Source organism: Suricata suricatta, chromosome 11 (genome assembly GCF_006229205.1).
Source record: "Suricata suricatta isolate VVHF042 chromosome 11, meerkat_22Aug2017_6uvM2_HiC, whole genome shotgun sequence".
Classification (NCBI taxonomy): Eukaryota; Metazoa; Chordata; class Mammalia; order Carnivora; family Herpestidae; genus Suricata; species Suricata suricatta.
In genome coordinates, this window is record NC_043710.1 from 38,011,523 (window position 1) to 38,030,113 (window position 18,591).

At 34.5% G+C, this 18,591-nt stretch overlaps 1 protein-coding gene across 1 annotated transcript in view; it reads right to left on the minus strand.

Moving 5' to 3' along the window:
* Positions 1 to 18,591, minus strand: part of PRMT3 (protein arginine methyltransferase 3) — a 122,624-nt gene that overhangs the window by 42,607 nt on the left and 61,426 nt on the right. The window contains exons 11-12 of the mRNA XM_029914898.1: positions 14,440 to 14,518; positions 843 to 1,030 (exon numbers count right to left, since the gene is read on the minus strand). Of these exons, the coding sequence (XP_029770758.1) occupies positions 843 to 1,030; positions 14,440 to 14,518 (267 nt within the window). The remainder of the gene's footprint in view (positions 1 to 842; positions 1,031 to 14,439; positions 14,519 to 18,591) is intronic.

Consider the following 18,591-nt stretch of genomic DNA (forward strand, 5'->3'; position numbering starts at 1 on the left):
GTAGTCTCGGCATACTACAGCATTGAACAGTCCTATAATCATTAACAAGGCTATAGTTTTTTTTCTTAAAAGCTGAATGCAATTTTAATCAGCTTGCTCTTGTTGAGAAACTTCACATTTATTATTCTTTGCCAACTTTATTTTATCTATTAGAAAATTAGCAAATATTTACTGAATACCCAGTTTATGCAGATAGCAACTATTGATGCTATGAAAGTAATAGTGTGACTATAAAAAGCAGACAATGTTCTGAACCTAAAACTGAACAAATTATATCTAATTGAAGTAGTATGACTTTTCACTGCAAAGTTATTTAACTCATGTGAATTTGACACAGCATAATTCACAATAAAACTAGAGATTGACACTGTGAATAATAAGATTTTAAAACACAAAATAAATTAACTGAGAAATCTGAACACAGTTAGGCCTTCAGTTTCATAGGCAAATTCATTGTTATTATTTAATCTGAAAAAGTAGAAGAAATGTGAATGTGAGAAGTTGAACTGTGTAAAATATATGACATGAATGAATAATCTGGCTCTATAGGAGAAACCAGAATAAGGCCAGGGAGGTGGTGATGAAGCAGAAGTGACTTTTCATCTTCAAGCCCTTTGGTATAAGGAATTCCAATACAAAGAGAAGTGATTCCAAAGGCTGATATAATCAACTGGTAAATATCATAACCTCGAGGTGCATTAGACTGATTAATATATGAAGAATCATCACTGTTTTGAAGGTCTATACACAGTATCAATATATTCATTTCCAATACTGAACTCATAAATGAAAACTAATAAAAATGGCAATTCTGTTAACATAAAATTGGTAAACACACCTACCTTAATACTACAAGCATCTGAAATAACAGTTGTTGGATCTAAAACTTCCACAACAGCTTCCGGAATAACTGCTTTCTTCATACAGGACATGTTGAAGCCATAAACATTATCCCAAAAAGCAATTCTATCAGCATGTTTATTCATATCACCTACTGCCACAAGGCTGAGGGTGCAAATATCAGGGTACACTGTAACAGATAAATAACCAACCATTTACCATCATCTCCCTTTACGGGAAGATACACTTTAAAAGGCTAAATATAAACACCAAAACCATCAGTATGAAATATTAGCAATTGATTACTAGCAGTGGGGTATTAACAGAGGTGTAGATCAGGGAAAACAACCAACTTCCATCTTGTAGCCTCTTAAAAAAATTCTGCTATGGTGATGGCACAATTAAAATAAGGTTCCTATTACCATAGTTAAAACAAGATGGCTCAATTAAATAACGTGAAAAGAATATTAAACTTACAATATACTGACTTTAACAAGATACTAAAAATTTATACATTACTCTGAAACACACAGAAAGAGATGTCATTTAAAAAGTTACGGGACATGGAAAAACATTATGATGGAATTTTATAGTTGTGTAGAAGACTAATTTGTATTAACTTCTCTTACTTATTAAAAAAGGAAATATTTACGAGCATCCAGTATGTGCCAGAGAAGTTATTCTGATTTAGAGACTGTGGATCCATGTCCATGTCCCTACTCTCAAGAAACTTATATTTAGACAATTTTGATAAACAAATGGACAATTCTTTGTGATGTAATAAATACTAAGAAAGGGAAAGTATAAGGTACTAGGGAAGCTCACAGCAAAAACAGCTAATTCAGATTTGGCTATAGTAGGGATACAGGGATATTACGTAAAATAAGAACTGGAAACCACGTTAAGTTAGGAGTGGGGAGGGAACAAGTGTTCTAGGAGAGCAAGCAGTGTGCACACAGGCCACACTTACTACACACTTCAGTTTATGAGAACGGTGAGATATAAGGCCACAACGGTAAGAAGGGAGCAAAGAAAACGTGGCTGGATAAACATGTTAGTAAATTGGATTTTATTCTAAGAATAATGACAAGCCTGTGAAAAATTTTACATAGGATAGCAGCCTGAACAGATGTTGGTTTTGGGAAAGCCAGATGGAGTATAATGTGGAGAATGAATGGGAAGGTGCAAGATTGAGACAGAGACCGAGTAAGAGATGGTTGTAACAGCCCAGACAATCGAAGAAGGAGAGGCACGACTGCGGGAATGGAAAGGGGTACACACAGCTGACCCGTGGACAACATGGGTTTGAACCGCGCAGATCCACTTCCACATGGATATTTTTTGATAAATACAGTACAGTACTGAAAGTGTATTTTTCTTCCTTATGGTTTTGTTAACATTCTTTTTTCTCTAGCTTATTTTATTGTGAGAATGGGGTTTATAATACACATAACATACAAAACACATGTTAATTGACTGTTATTGGCAGGGCTCCCAGTCAACAGGAGGCTATTAGTAGTTAAGTTTTGGGGGAGTTAAAAGTTACACAGATTTTTTTTAGGGGCGCCTGGGTGCCTCAGTTGGTTGAGCCTCTGACTTCGGCTCAGGTCATGGTTTCACGGTTCGTGGGTTCAAGCCCCGCATCGGGCTCTGTGCTGATAGCTAGCTTAGAGCCTGGAGCCTGTTTCATATTCTGTATCTCCCTCTCTCTCTCTGCCCTTTCCCTGTTCATGCTGTCTCTCTCTCTCTCTCTCAAAACTAAATAAAACATTAAAAAAAATTACACAGATTTTTGACTATAACTCCCAAATTGTTCAAGGGATCAATTGCATATTCAAGGGATATTTAGGAGGAAGAGCTCACAGGTTTTTAGTTTTAGCAGCTGGGAGGTTGTAGTAGTAACCTTACATTAGGGAATAAATACGGGCAGATTCAAGAGGAATATGAAAGTCCAATGCTATGCAATAAATGGGTAAAAATATCCAATAAGCAGCTGAATAGATGGGCCCGAAATGCAAGAGATGATCTGGGTCCAAGACACAAATCTGGAACCATCATCGTATAAAGGGAAGTGTAAGTTATGTAAGCTCACGAGGTCATCCAGGGAGAGTACATGACACGTACCAGAATTTAAGGCACGTATAGAAGAAAAAGAGACTGGCATTAATGTCTGAGAAGCTGGGGCCACTGAAGAAGAAAACCAAGAGAATAAGTGTTAAGAGAGGCAAAAGGAGAGGGTGATTCAGGAAGAAACTCTATTCCAATTGTAAGGGTATAAAAAAGTCTGTATAACACCAAATTAAAAAAAATAATATTGATTTCATTTTTTCTCTGACAAATAAATAACAGAGTTTAACTTTGTCCTTCAAATAAGATTCAAGGGATTCATGAATTAAAACACAAATCATTTTCTTATAAAAATAAACTGAGACCAAGTATGTATGTACCAAAGAAATGGACAAAAGAAATAATCTCATGATTATTAACCAGCCTTGTGATTTAAACAGAGAAGTAACTCCCCTTCCCCTAAACTGTGTGTTTCTATCCACAGCCTTAGAACTTTATTATTCAATGACAGCAGCACTCCATTATGTTCCAAATAAAGCCCATGATAAGATCTGTTGGCATCAAAGCAATGGCCCCTTTCAAGCCTGACCTGAGATACTTAAGAAAAAATACTTGGTGCATTGTCACTGAGAAGTAGTTTCTTGAGCCATCCCTAAGGAGACACGTGAGTTAGAAGTGACCCCTGCACTGGGCCAGAGCCAACGGCCATGCAAGGTGCATTACTTCTACTCTCCTCCTTCACAGACATGGTAAGCCTCTTGACTGTGCTTAAATTTCTGATAATACAAATTCTTCAAGGAATCTGATTTGCTGTTGAATATGCTGAACCAGCAGGAATATCAGCTACATGGAAGTATGTTTAATTTCTCAAACTGGGTCTTTAGATGAGAAACAATGAAGAGTTCAAATTTTACAGCAACATTAGACATTTGGCAACTTCTTTAGATATCTTTTGTTGGACTTAATAAGACAATCATACAAGTTTCCCACATTTTGCTCTGTAATTTCATACTTAAGGGGGAATATAATAAGGGTACACAGGGATCAGCAAACATTTTCTGTAAAGTAACTATTTCAGGTTCTGTGGGCCATATGGTATGTGTTGAAACTATTCATCTCTGCTACTATAGTGTGAAAGCAGCCACAGATAATATGTAAATAAATGAGCTTGGCTATGTTCCAATAAAACTTTATCTACAAAAACAGGCAGCAGGCCAGATACGGATACCCCTGATATAGATGTGGGAAAAATGGATGAGGGAGGTCATTATCAGGACCACCATATTGTACTACTTCAGGGAGTGTCATTCACATCATTGTCTATGGGGAAACTGAATATCCTTCAAAGTTGTGCGATGCACAGACATTCAGATTACTGAATAGAGCTCACAGAATTCTTCTATTTCAGATATTAGAAATCTTAGCGAAAAAATTTAAAATATCATCAGTCTCTATATTGAGGCTGGCAAATTATGGCCCATGGGTCAAATTCAGCCCCCTGGCTGTTTCTGTAAACAGTTTAACTGGAAAACTGCCACCCACATTTATTTCCTTATGGTCTACGGCCACACGTTGTTCCAGTGGCAAAGTTGAGTAGTAGGGACAGTGACTGTATGGCTTATAAAGCTGAAGATATTTTATCTGGCCTTGTGCAGAAAAGGTTTGCTGACTTCAGGCTCTGTATCAAGCAATATGATATACTAACAATACTACTAAGAAATAACTTTTTCATCAGGAAAAACTATAGTTTACCTCAACACATTTGCAAATGTTTAAAAAATATTTTGGTACTAAGAAGAAACAAACTAAGAGGAATATGATTTTATTTTTTCTAGTGTTGAGGTCTATTTTTCAAGTTAATCATATTTTACAAAGATACAGAAAAATGTTTTTTGTATTTGTTAGCATTGACAAATGAAATTATTTTTAATCTTTGTTGTGAAAGCTATGAATATTCATAAAGGACCTATAATCAATGTTATAGGTCAATCTAGTTCCATATCCACCTCCTCACAGCTGGCTAAAATTTTGGGCCACCTGCCAGCATCTTGACTAACCCTTTACCTTCACATTCTGACACCTTTGTCATTTGATTTTTGTCAGATAGAAGCATAATTGAATAATTACGCCTTCTTGTAGGTGAAATTAACAAAGTACTGATTGGACAAAGCACCCTCTTAACAGACCATTTATAAATTCATGGCTTTGACATCTGTGTCCTTCTCGATTCACTGCCCAGAATTCATTTGTCACTAGAACAGCTCATATGGTGAATAGATAAAGATGGGAAATCCTTTATCCCTTCCAAATGCCTCGCAAACTTTGGGATACTAAAGGATAAGACTGAGATGCACAAAGAAACAATTTCTAGTAAGCAGTGGCATCACCGCATATATATTAAAACCAGAGTAAAAAGGTTTAGAACGGAAGGAGATAATAAGTAAAAATAAACTATTCTTTTCACAATATACGTCAACAACATGGAGGAAAATTTTAGTAAACTAATAATGACAAAATGACTGATATTCATAAACGGAAGTATACTACTACGTTACTAAATCAGCAAATATTCTGGAGTTGAATAAGCTTAGAAATAAATTTCTAATTTATATAATAAGGATATCTTAAAATACTAATTACTACTTATTTGAAAATTGGAAACATTTTCCCATCATTAACTTATAAATAGTGACTAAGCTTAGCTTAACTAGGCTAAAATGTGGCTACAATATGCATTGAAAAATTATGTACTGAAAAAAGTAGAAAACAATACTACTACAATACCACTGAACAAAAGAAAAACAAATGGGAAAAACACAGATGTGAAGATGAGGAAGTAGTGTATTATGGAAATACTAAGGGAAACCTCCAAGACTATGAACCATGGTCAGTGGCGGATTACGTGAAGATGCACTATGTGAAAATTAAGTCTTTACAGCATGATGCCTAAACTCATTTTGAAATTTTTATAAGGTAAAAATCTAACACTAATCTAATTTTACTAGCTGCAGCTCATTTTACTGTAAATCTACAGTTTACCAAATGTAACTCAGGAGGAGAATTAATCTTCATTGAGCAACTACATTTCAAGCATCTCATTTAGACTTTTGTCTAACTCTACAAAGCTAGATTATAATCTTCATTTTATAGATAAGAAAACTATAAAGTTCAGAGGGGCAAAATCACTTGCCCAAGTTACTGGTCTTAACAAGCTCACTCGATAACAAGCCATCTGACAAAGCTGGGTCAACTCGTGGTCTAACTGCAAACTCTGTATGCTCTCCATTACGCATGCTGCTGCATTTTATGCTTTTCAAATGGAAGAAAAGGAAAGAGGAACTATTTTCCTTAGGTAAATAGGTACTAGTTGGAAGAGAAAGAGGAAGGAGTAAGGAGCTGAGAAAGACTGGAGATTAATAAAATTTCAGGGCAATGTGAGGAAAATGGAAACATCCAGCTTTACTTATTTCAGCTGAGTTAAGAAAGGAGATCATGGGGGAAAAAAAAACACTGAAAAGGAAAGCAAACCAGTAGAAATGAGGGAGAAGGGAGTAAACTGTACAATTCAGCTTTCCACATACAGACAAAAATATAAGGAAGATACAGAAGCAAATCTGGACTTTTTATTTTTTAATGTTTTATTTATTTTTGATACAGAGAGAGACAGAGCATGAGCAGGGAAGGGCAGAGAGAGAGGGAGACACAGAATCTGAAGCAGGCTCCAGGCTCTGAGCTGTCAGCACAGAGCCTGACACGAGGCTCGAACCCATGAACATGAGATCTGACCTGAGCCGAAGCTGTACGCTTAACCGACTGAGCCACCCAGGCGCCCCCAAATCTGGACTTTGTAACAGAGGCAATTTCTTAATTTCTTATTAGCACAGATTAGGTTTCCAATGCAAATCCCAATGCAAAACCTTCAAACAGATTTATTGGTGACCAGTATGTATTTATATATCTGCCACTCTATTTTGCCTCCCCCCTTCCGAACTATTTGTGAAATTCTCTGTGTTACAAGGCAGGGCCAGCTTTCCCATACAGAAGCTGAAAATGACAGATGCTTGCTTTCCCTCTCTCCCTTGCAGGTTAGGCATGCACACATGACCTCCGTCCACTAAGGATAAGCACCTAAAATTCTGGCTACTTTTCAAGAGGCAGCAATGCCTACTGCTGGTAAGATCAGCAATGTAATTTGTCAGCTAGTGCCCAGTATTAGGGTAGTGGTATCACTTTAAGCCAGTCCTGTACCATAATTTTGGACATTATTCCTGGTTGTATAATCTTCCAGCCTGGTGTTCTAGTTCTCACAAAAACTTAGTAACCCACCCTACCTATTCTTTTAATGAACTCTGTCCTTCTCTGTTGAATTGCCAGGGTAGATTTCTATTTCTTCCAACAGTAACTTTGATTAACAGAAAGGAAAATGTGTATTTTAAATAAATTTTTAAAACAGGACTTTGCCCCTACTTTTTGGATCAAAAGGATCTGATGTGGGGCCTGAACATCCATTTTTTTTTTTTTTTTTTAACAAAAAGTGTCTGGTGTCTGTGATGGTCTGTCAAGAATAGAAAACAGAGAGTTTCGAACTTGCTGCTTTGGTAATTGTGCACTGTACTGGATGTAATCCTCAACTTCCTAGTGTTGATAACTATGACTCAAAGATGTGTATTCTGAAGAACCCCATAAGAAATGTGAATTTAGTCCTGTGAGGGGGGAAAATATTTTGTTTGTAATAAAAGGCAATGAAAACTTTTTTTAGTAATATGGAAGAAGATATCTCCTTTGATGAGACCTAATAATTCTATGCAACAATTATGATTTTACAAAACTATTACCAGTTTTGAGGAATTCAAAGAAATGAATTACTTCTATGTTCTCCTATCAGACCATACTTTTAGTCTGACCCATTCCTGAGAATGTCAACTCTGATTGATGATGAAGGCAGAGACTGAAATTTACTTCTAGGCTGAAATGTACTCTTTTTATAATTAGTAGATATGGTGTGGGAAGTTCTTTGAAGCTAGGTAAATATAAATATTCCGTTCTTAAACTTTCAGATTTTTCATTTATTTATTTATGTCTCAATGGACTTGTTTCCTGTTTTAGTCAAAGAGATATGGCCTCCTGCCCCACCCCTTCAAATCTAAGGTAGAAAGTATGGAATGGCAGAAGTGAAACACTGTCTCTATTTGCAAACAACATGAATCGTCAGATAGAAAAGCCTAAGGAATTTATAAAACAACTAATAGAACTATCAAGTAAACTTAGCAAGGTCATAGGATAGAAGGTTAATAAAAAAAGTCAATTGTATTTCTATACTAGCAGTCGCCAACTGAAAAGTGAAATTTTAAAAATTTCCACTTGTAAGAATGACAAAAAAATTTTGAATACCTAAGAATAAACTTAACAGAAGATATGCAAGATCTCTATTTTGCAAATTACAAAACAATGCCAAAGGAAATTAAAGACTTAGAAGAATAAAAAGGTAAATTGTGTTTATGGTTTGGACTCAACACTGTTAAGATGTTGATTATTATTATTTTATTTTTATGCTGATTATTATTCTCAAATTGATCTATTCATTCAAGCTAATCCTATCACAATTCTAGCAATCTCTTTAAAACTGACTGATAGATTGAAAATTAGTAAGATTCTAAAATTTAGTTTTAGGGGTGCCTGGATGGTGCAGTCCATTAAGCGTTCAACACTTGGTTTCGGCTCAGGTCATGGTCTCACGGTTTGTGAGCTCGAGCTTGAGCCCTGTGCTGGGCTCTGTGCTGACGGCATGGAGCCTTCTTGGGATTCTCTCTCTTCCTCTCTCTCTCTGTCCTTCCTTAGCTCACTCTCTCAAAATAAATAAATACTTAAAAAATATATTAAAGATATAATTTTCTACGAAGATGCTAAACAACTTACGGGAAAGGATAGTCATTTCAACAGAGTGCTAGAAAATATTAACATCTCTCCTTACTGCATACCATGCACAAAAATTAATTTGAAATGAATCATACACCTAAATATAAAAGTTGTAACTTCAAGAAAAACACAGGAATATTCTATGCAATCCTGAGTAAGAAAAAGATTTCTTAGACTGGACATTTTTCTTAATGGGACAGAGACTGAGCACATGTTTAAGAGTCATATGTATTTCCTTTTCTGGGAACTGCAATTCAATTCTTTGCCTAGCTTTTTTTTTTTTAATGTGTATTTTTGAGCATGAGTGAGAGAAGGACAGACAGAAGGAGACACAGAATCCAAAGCAGGCTCCAGGGTGTGAGCTTATTGAACCCACAAACCGCGAGATAATGACCTGAGCAAAAGTTGGACACTTAACCAACTGAGCCACCCAGGTGCCCCTGCCTAACTTCTACTAGATCTGTAGTCAGACCAATTTTTTCAGTCTGTACCTTCTTTTGTAATGGCATGTACCTTCTTTCCATATGGCATGTACTGCCACTTAGACATTTATTTATTTAGATATACCCAAATTATCAATTTTTCTTTCAATATAGGTATTTGAAGTTAAAAGCCACTCTCCCCCAGTTTATAAAGAAATATACATATATCTTCTAGTATTCTTATCCTTTCTTTTTTGTACTTAACCTTGACTCATTTAATATTTACAATGTGCAACTTTGTGTATATTTATTACTTTATAATTAATTGTGTGGATTACACATTATTCTTCATTTTTTCATTTTTTTAATACGGGTTCCCCACAGTCTCAACACAATTTACTACAGTACATTATTTCCCTAATTATCTGAGATGCCATATATTACTGGGTTTATACCAGGATTCTCAATTCTGTTCAAATTATCGGTTCATTCAAGAATACAAAACACACTGCTTTAATTATTGAGGCTATGTAGTATGTTTTATATTTGGTAGCACCAGTCTGCTAGTCTGGTACCCTTCTATCTCAGTTTTCCTTGCCATTAAAAAGTTTAAAAATCCTAATTAAAAAAGAAAAAAAACCTGTTTGTTGGAATTACCATTTCATAAAATTTATCCTATAAAAATATTGAATACACACAAAATTGAAAGAGCACAGTTAACTCTCATGTACATCTTTCTCAGCTATCCTCAACAAATGTCAATGTTTTTGGATTATGCATTTTAAGATTTTTAGAAAAATTGATATATTTATGGCACTGGTCTCTCCTTCCATGAACATGGTCTATCTTTCCATTTATCTATCTTCTTTCTGTCCTTTGCATATAAATTTTGCTGATTTCTAATTATGTTATTTTGTAACTCAATAATGTACTAAATACTTATCATTATCATTTTCCAGGTGATTCACTTGAGGTGCTTAGGTTTAAATCATAGAATCTACAAATAAAATTAGTTTTATTTCCCTTTTTATTTATCTTCTATGTGCTTTTCTCTTTTCTAATAGCACCAGCTAGTATCTCTGATAAAATATTAAGTAATGGTATAACAGTGGCCATCCAAATCTTGTTTCGCCTATAGGGCAAATATTTTTAGTATCTCCCCATTAAACATGATGCCGGCCTTCAGCTGAAATAATATACTTGAACAATAAGCTAGGGTCTCACTATTCTTATATTCTCATAAAAAAGTCAAAAATGTAAACTGTATTTTGTCAAAAATCTTGTTAGTGTCTATGAATATGGGTATGATTTTATGCCTTAACTCTAAGTCTTTCTTCTTTTAGGCATGATTCTATAAAGTATAGAGAATTAGGGAGTTATGTGGTGACCCAACCTGAAAATCTGAAATTCTTTTTATTTGAATAGATCAGTTTAACCCATTTACATTTATTTTTTTTTCCCATTTACATTTATCGATAGGACATTTTTGTTGTTGTTTATGCTCCACCATTTTATGTTATCTTTCCTGTATGTTTAGGTTTTGTTTTGATTTAAGTAGTTGACTACATGGTCTTTTTGACTTCTTCCTAAGTATTAGTTATTATATGAGTTCTTATATCTTCTAAAACTTCTGTGTTTCTGTTTTAGTAGCTAACTTTGTAATTACATTATAGAATACCTTTTGTTCTCTATTTTCAACACTATTTATTAACCTCCTATCATGAGTAATGATAAAATTAGTATATTTCTTTATTCCTCCCCTTCCCTATTTTTCATAACTTTTTAAATTAAAAATAGAGATGTATTGATAATACTAACACAGCTTTAATATGTTCTTTTGAAAAGTTAGAAAGCAAACCATGTCATAATTCAGTTGACTTGAAGGTGGGAAATGCCACTTCACTTTTTTTTTAACATCACTTTTATTAAGGTATAATTCATATGCAGTAATAAAACTCTTTTGCCTTTTTGGTGTATAGTTCTACATGATTTGATAAATATAGTCACCACCACAATCAAGATATAGACAGAATCTATCATCACAAACCGCACCAGGAAATTTTAATCGATAGTATTATTTTAATATTAACTTTGTAGTGGTAAATGCGTTTATAATTCTATTATTTGATTTGAAATGAGATTCAATGAATTCCTGCTATTAAAGATAAAACAACTCAAGTATACACACTTCCTCTCACCTGCCTTCTGCATTTTCTAATTTTTGTAAGATGCAGTATGTGACACTGTTTGGGGGAAAATATTTACACTCTATGTAGTTATCCTAAAACATATGTTTGTTTTTCTCTTAATTCTAATTGTAAAAATATGCAGTGGTCACAGCAAAACATTTTCTTTTTTCCCCCGAGTTGTTATTTAAATTCCAGCTAGTTAACATACAAAGCAATATTAGTGTCAGGTACAGAATTTAGTGATTCCTCACTTATATACAACACCTGGTGCTCTTCATCAAATGCCTTCCTTAATACCCATTATCTATTTAATGTATTCTCCTTCCCTCCAATAATAAATCATTTTCTTAAGTTTTCCTTTTTACCTATAAGTTGTTTGAATGTAAAACAATACAATTCCTGACATACAACTCGTACTTAGTAAATCTTGGCTAAAAATAGAAATAGTCTTTAGTAAACCCATCTCATTAACTTTATACAACTATTTTCATTAGTAGTAAAAGCAGTAAACGAATACCTCCAAAATACTGCAGAATTTGTTTAGCAATGGCAATAACAGGGAGAATAAATGCTCATTACTGGCTCACTGTGTTTTATACTCCATACCATTATACACACACACACACACACACACACACACACACACACACACATATGTATGTATACACACACCCACATAATGTCTCACTATATATATATATGAGTGAGACATAAACTGAACCTAAAGTCATGTAAAAATAAACTGTGGTTCCTTTATGCTTTTATGAATTTTCAATATTTTCCCTCTCTCATAATTTAATAATTCTTTCCAAAGTCTCTGCACTACCAATTGCTTAGGAAGATTTATTAAACATAAAGAAAACTTTCCAATTTTCCTACATGAGTGGTGATATTCATCAAGGCACACTCAAAACATAAAATAAGCTAAACAGGCTACTTCATGTTACTCATTTCCGACTTTTGCTTTTTTTGGTCTTAATTCTGTTAACAGCAACATTTGCTAGCACTGCCTCTGCAGGTAAATGCTAACCTCCCTTCAATATGCCTCCAGATTACCTCAAAGTTAGTACTAGCTATATAAAACTATGAAAAGAACTAGAGTTATGAGCTTCCACTTCATCCCTCATGGGAGGAAACATTCTGCTATTGTTTCCTCAACTATAACCTCATTATTTTCATGCTGTAAGTTCTTTTTTTTTTTAAATTTTCAATGTTTATTTTTGAGAGAGACAGAACATGAATGGGGGAGGGGCAGAGAGAGAAGAGAAGACGACACAGAATCTGAAGCAGGCTCCAGACTCTGAGCTGTTAGCACAGAGCCCAATGTGGGGCTTGAACTCACAGATGGAGACATCATGACCTGAGCCGAAGTTAGACGCTTGACCAACTGAGCCACCCAGACGTCCCTCATGCCGTAAGTTCTTAGTGAATTTCATCGAGAGGTCAATTTAAATGTATTAAATTGCTGTCAGTCCTTCAGTAAGTTCAATGAAACCATTAAGGGATGAATGGAAACTAAATCTTCCCTAGAACTTCAAAGCAAGAATCAGATTTAGTAAAGTACATTTTAATAGAGAAACAAAAAGGGATGCTGAAAAGAACATGAATATTGGAATTGGCAGATCACGATTAAAAAAAAAAAAAACCAGTCACGGCGTAACTACTTAATATGTATCCTCTAGGATTCCTTTGGCTGTTGTGAGGATTACACATGTAATAATATATATATAAAAAAAGTATAGCATTTAGCAGCTAGTAGACAATCCACAAATGGTAGATAATATCACTTTCAGTCATTAAGTATAATACTCATTTTTTTAAAAAGCCACTGAAATTATAGAAAGATATAGCTAATCTTTGTAGGGTAAAGTATATCTAAAAATTCTAGCCAGATTCATGGCAGAGATCAGGAACACATCTTGAAATGCTTGCAGAAAATATAGTAATAAAATAAATGAGAGCATTCTGGAAAAAAAGGCAATCCATTTAGAAGCTATTATAGAAGAATTCTGTTGTGCTGGAGAATTTTCTGTGCTTTATGTTTTGGCCTCACTGATTTTTACTGTATCGTAATTGCCACAGTGATTTCATAGAATATGGATGGGCAGGAGGCATGTAAGAATGATTAAGTGCTTTATGTCACTAGTTCAAAATGTCTCATTTTCATCTACTTTTATATAACAGTTTTATCAACTGTACTCTGACTATGGAAACCATTTGATGATCTTGAAGTTTTGAGAAAGTAAAGGTGCAGGGAGGGGTGAATAAAGGGAGATAGAGGCTATTCGATTCAGTTTTAATGATGTGATTCAGTAAACTCACATGACGTCCATCTATGTTCCAGGAGCCGTGGAGCTCGCTGAAGAATCCAAGAGGAAGGAAACATGATCCCTGCTCTGAAAGGGAGTGTCTGTACATAATGCTCATAGCAGAGGCTTATAAAAACATATTTTCACATTACATATCCAGAATTAATATGAGAAAGCTTTCCAAATTTATAGGGATCCAATAAAAATACTGACTGGATATGTTGCACTTTAAAACTTAGTAGAAACCAGTCGATTTTTAAATGTTTTCATTAAATCACAGAGATGACAGGTTTATATATTTAGTGAAGTCATGGAAAATTTGCCAGTAAAGAATGTAATTTCCAACCTAGTATGAAATACTGTATTGGAGAAATAAAAAACTAAATGTTATAAGGATTAAAAATTATAAGGAATTTCTGTTAGATTTTGATTTCAATATCAAATAGCTTCCAAACCTAGTCCTTAGCATTTTTATAAAAAGCATTCTTGAGAATACCATTAGAGTCCTCTGTATCTTCTATAATGTTCTACTATCAACAGTATAGTAAATGACTGTCTTCAAGCTTTGTCTAATTGAAACATGTTTCATTTCTATTGGGAACTTTCTCAGTCACGCATAGTTTGTTTGAAATCCAAAGGTTCACTTGGCTCTGCCAGACTAAAATCACATTATTAAAACTAGAATTTTATACTCACCTGATCCTCCTTTTGCCAAGTATTTGTTCTTTGCATAAAGGACAGAATCTAACATGGACTCAAAAAGAAGAAAATAGCCCTGCAAAAAAACATTAAAGAAAAAGATTTTAGAAATGCACAATCAATATCCTCATATGTAACACGTTAAACATCTGGGCTACTCTTTTTATAAAAGGTATGTTTTTTGTCTCTGCCATATATTTTTCTGCAAAGTTGAAAATTACTTTTTGCATTAAATTCTCCAAGTTATTATTAGAAAATCTGGTCAGGGTATAAAGTGGACCCAGAAAGTTTATTATGGTTGAATGTACTAAACCTTCTTTATCTGTGCTTCCACTTTCCAGACTATTATTTCTTCCTCATTAAAAGGAAATCTGAGACAGAAATTGTTAAAATACTCTCTAACTCCTTAGAATATTGCAATATTAATAATCTAGACAGCGATCCTCAACTAAATTTTGCCATTCCCCCCTCCCTCATCGCAGAACATCTGGTAACGTCTAGTGCCATTTTTGATTGTCACAACTTGGTGGGGCAGGAGGGAGGGGGGAGGGAGGGTGCTACTGGCATCTAATAGGTTAAAGCCAAGAGATGCTGATAAATATGCTACAACATACACAGGAACCCCCACAACAAACAACTGTCCAGTGCCAAATGTTGATAGGGCTAAGGTTAAGAAATCCTAGTCTAGAACACCATTTCCCAAAGAGCTTCCTGCCCAGTGACTTTCTCTTTTGTTTAAAAAAAAAAAGAAGTGAGAGAATCTTTAAGAAACACAGATGCTTTAATAGTTCTGGAAAGTGTTATAGTAGAGAAAATGGTTGAACATACTCTAACCATGTGTTATCCACTTTTTACTACAAACCTCTTTTTTTTTCAGGTATTACACTTATGAACACCTTGCACGACTAGGGTTGTTCTATGTTCATGGAATACAGCTCTGGAGTACTCCAGATTTTAGAGACGAGTAATGAATCCTCTGCTATGAAAGGATAATCACAGTACAGGTGAAAGGAAATTGACCACTACTGGTGTCACGAGTGAAGGATCAATGTCAGCTTGAGTCTGTCCTTCTTCTAGAGCCTGTCCCCCAACTACTGGAGCAGCAGGAGAGTCAGGTGCTCAGCACAGTGCTTAGCACATAAAACACTTTATTACTGCTCAGAGTGAAACAACATGAATTCTGCCCCAATGACAGCATTCTAAATCAAAACTGTTCTCACTTACTTATTTGTTCTGTGCACAAATAACTGACAGGATAAACACAATATTCTTTAACCACATGAACAAAGACTTTTTAAAGTGATCTCTAGAACAAGAAAACCCTGCACACCTGGGATAGATAATCTTCACAAGAGATTAATAACAGCACATTTAAATTTATAGAAAATACAGCTCTTAAGCCTGAATCATAAAAAAAAAAAAAAACCCTAAATAAACGGACATTAGCAACTCTACACTGATGTTTACCCACTCCCAGGAACACACCAATTCATTGAGAAGGAAACACTTGCCTACAAAAGAAAGACTACATAAAAAAGCTCTTTTATTAATGTATTCACATTAGGAAAATTAAGGATTTGGTGAAAACTGTTCTGGCTAGAGTATTTCAGTAATATGTCTGACTCTTACAAGTTAGTTCCCTACTAATACCATCTGTGTACTCAAAGAACAAGGAACTTTTGAAAATCAACTAAGAAATCTTTATCAATCTAACATAATTCATGCAGATTAATGCACACAAATGCTAATAAATAAGCACTCAACTGCTGATTAAAGCAAATTATAATTTATGCCAAGGAATTATTTAAAAAGGAGACTTCTATTTACCTTACGGGAAAAACATTAGTTGGTAAAACATGTTAATAGGTTAGGGAAAAAATGGTCCCTATCTGTAAGATTATTGCATATTAAAACATTAAAATAAATTAAACAAATTCACATATTAGTACAAATTAAATATTCATTATAGTCTAGTCTTTTTTGGAAGGGGGCAAAAAATTAGTTCGTCACTGATTTGACACTGTGTCAAACTGTTTCTAGTATTTACTTTCGAACTGGTTGGCAAAAATCTAAGTATTTTACTTCCCTGTGTCCAAACTCTGTCTTACTTCCATGTACCACAAACAAACCAAAAGTCTTATTCATCAGTAACTGAATGTAGCTCCTTCTAACAACATGCTTATTTACTGCATTTATAATAAAGTTATTACTAGCCATATACCAGAGATTAAATTGCAGCATATTTTAAACTGGTGTTGCAGTCAAAACCAACAGTGTAGTGACAAAGAGGGTACACTCTAGGAGTTAAAACCCAGAGGAATCCCTTTCTCTATGTGACCTTGAACAAGTTAAATTAACATTACTGTGCCTCAATTTCTTTATTTGTAAAGGGACAACTATGATATTCTACTTTATATTGGCTGCTCTGGGGGTTAAATATGTTAATACATGTAAATGGTTGGAACAATAAATCTTATTAATTTAGCTAAAAAATCAAGAATTATTTAAAAATATATTTGTAAAGGTTAATCAAAGTTTTAAAATTATGGTTTTTACAATTTTTTTAAAGTTTATTTATTTTTGAGAGTGAGCACTCATGTGCAGGGGAGAAGCAGAGAGAGAGGGAGACACAGAATCCCTAGCAGACCCTGTGCTGTCAGTGCAGACCCCAACACGGGGCTCAACATCACGAACCAGGAGATCATGATCTGAGCAAACACCAAGAGTCAGACACGCAAAAGACTGAGCCACCCAGTGTCCCTAAAATTATGTTTAATAAATTAGAGAATAAAGACTTACCAGCCTGTCCCGAATCATAGTCAGATTTCTGCTCAAGTATTACCTCCTCAAAAAGATTTTTCCTGATGTCTCTACGTAAAATATCATCTTTTTCCTCTACTGCGTTCCATCGCTTTACCCTACTTTGTATTTCACTGTGGCACTCATGAATTAAAATGTTGTGTATTTTTGTGTTTATTTTAACTTCTGACTAAAATTAAAATGTAAGCTCCAAGAGGAGCAAGGACTTTATCTCTCTGTATATTTTTTAATGTTATTTTTGAGAGAAAAAGAGAGAGAGAAAGTGGGGGAGGGTCAGGGTGAGAGAGGGGGAGACAGAGAATCCGAAGCAGGCTCCAGGCTCCAGCTGTCAGCACAGAGCCCAGCACAGGGCTTGAAGCCACGAACTGTGAGATCATGACCTGAGCCAAAGTCGGATGCTTAAACAACTGAGCCACCCAGGCATCCCTATCTATACCCACAAATGTGGCTGGTAGACAGCAGTAACTCCGTAAGAAATTTTTGAATGAATAAAAGAATCAGAGTTACTAATATCATACATTGTAATATCTGTTAAAATAAAACAGTATCTGCTTTTTGTTATTTTTCTGGTACAAAATAAAACTGATTATTTTAAAATGCTGTTTTACGTCCAAATTAAATTTCTTAAATAGTAATAGCAGTGATAGTTACTGAATTTTATTGTATTAGTGTCTTTAAAATTATTAACTTATTTAATTCTTTCCTAAAGCACATTTTACTGTTATTTCCATTTAACTGATAAGGCTCACAAATGTTAAGTGACTTAAAAAAAGTTCATAGTCACAGAAATAGTTATATGAACCATAATTTGAACCTTGGTCTAACTACATAGTCATGTTCTGTATAATTCTTCCATGTTGCTTCTTAAATTGATTTACCCAATTGAAAACAAGATTTAGTATTTATAAGGACTCATGTTTTGAAATGCAATATTTCCCATATTAAACAAGATTAGAATTTATAACAGGTATATAATTTATAATATTTCAAAGTGATAACTTAGCTGGCGACTGGCTCTTAGCCACTGTCCATTATGAAAATTATGTTTGGAAAATCAATGCAAATATTAGAATACATGTAGAACCAATATATGATGTTTATGAGATAAACACATCTTAAAATATTAGCAGATGAAAAGATTCAATATGTATTGCTAACTGTTGTCCTTTTTCTCAACTTTCCACTTTGTTAAACTTCATTTTACTATAGGCTCCCTATGTGATAGAATAGCCCTTAATTTCCTGGGAACTGTCCTTGGTTCTGAACCAAGTCATTTATTACTGATATCAGAAGGCGCTGCTCCAAATGCCCGGCTCATCTGCAGTGTAA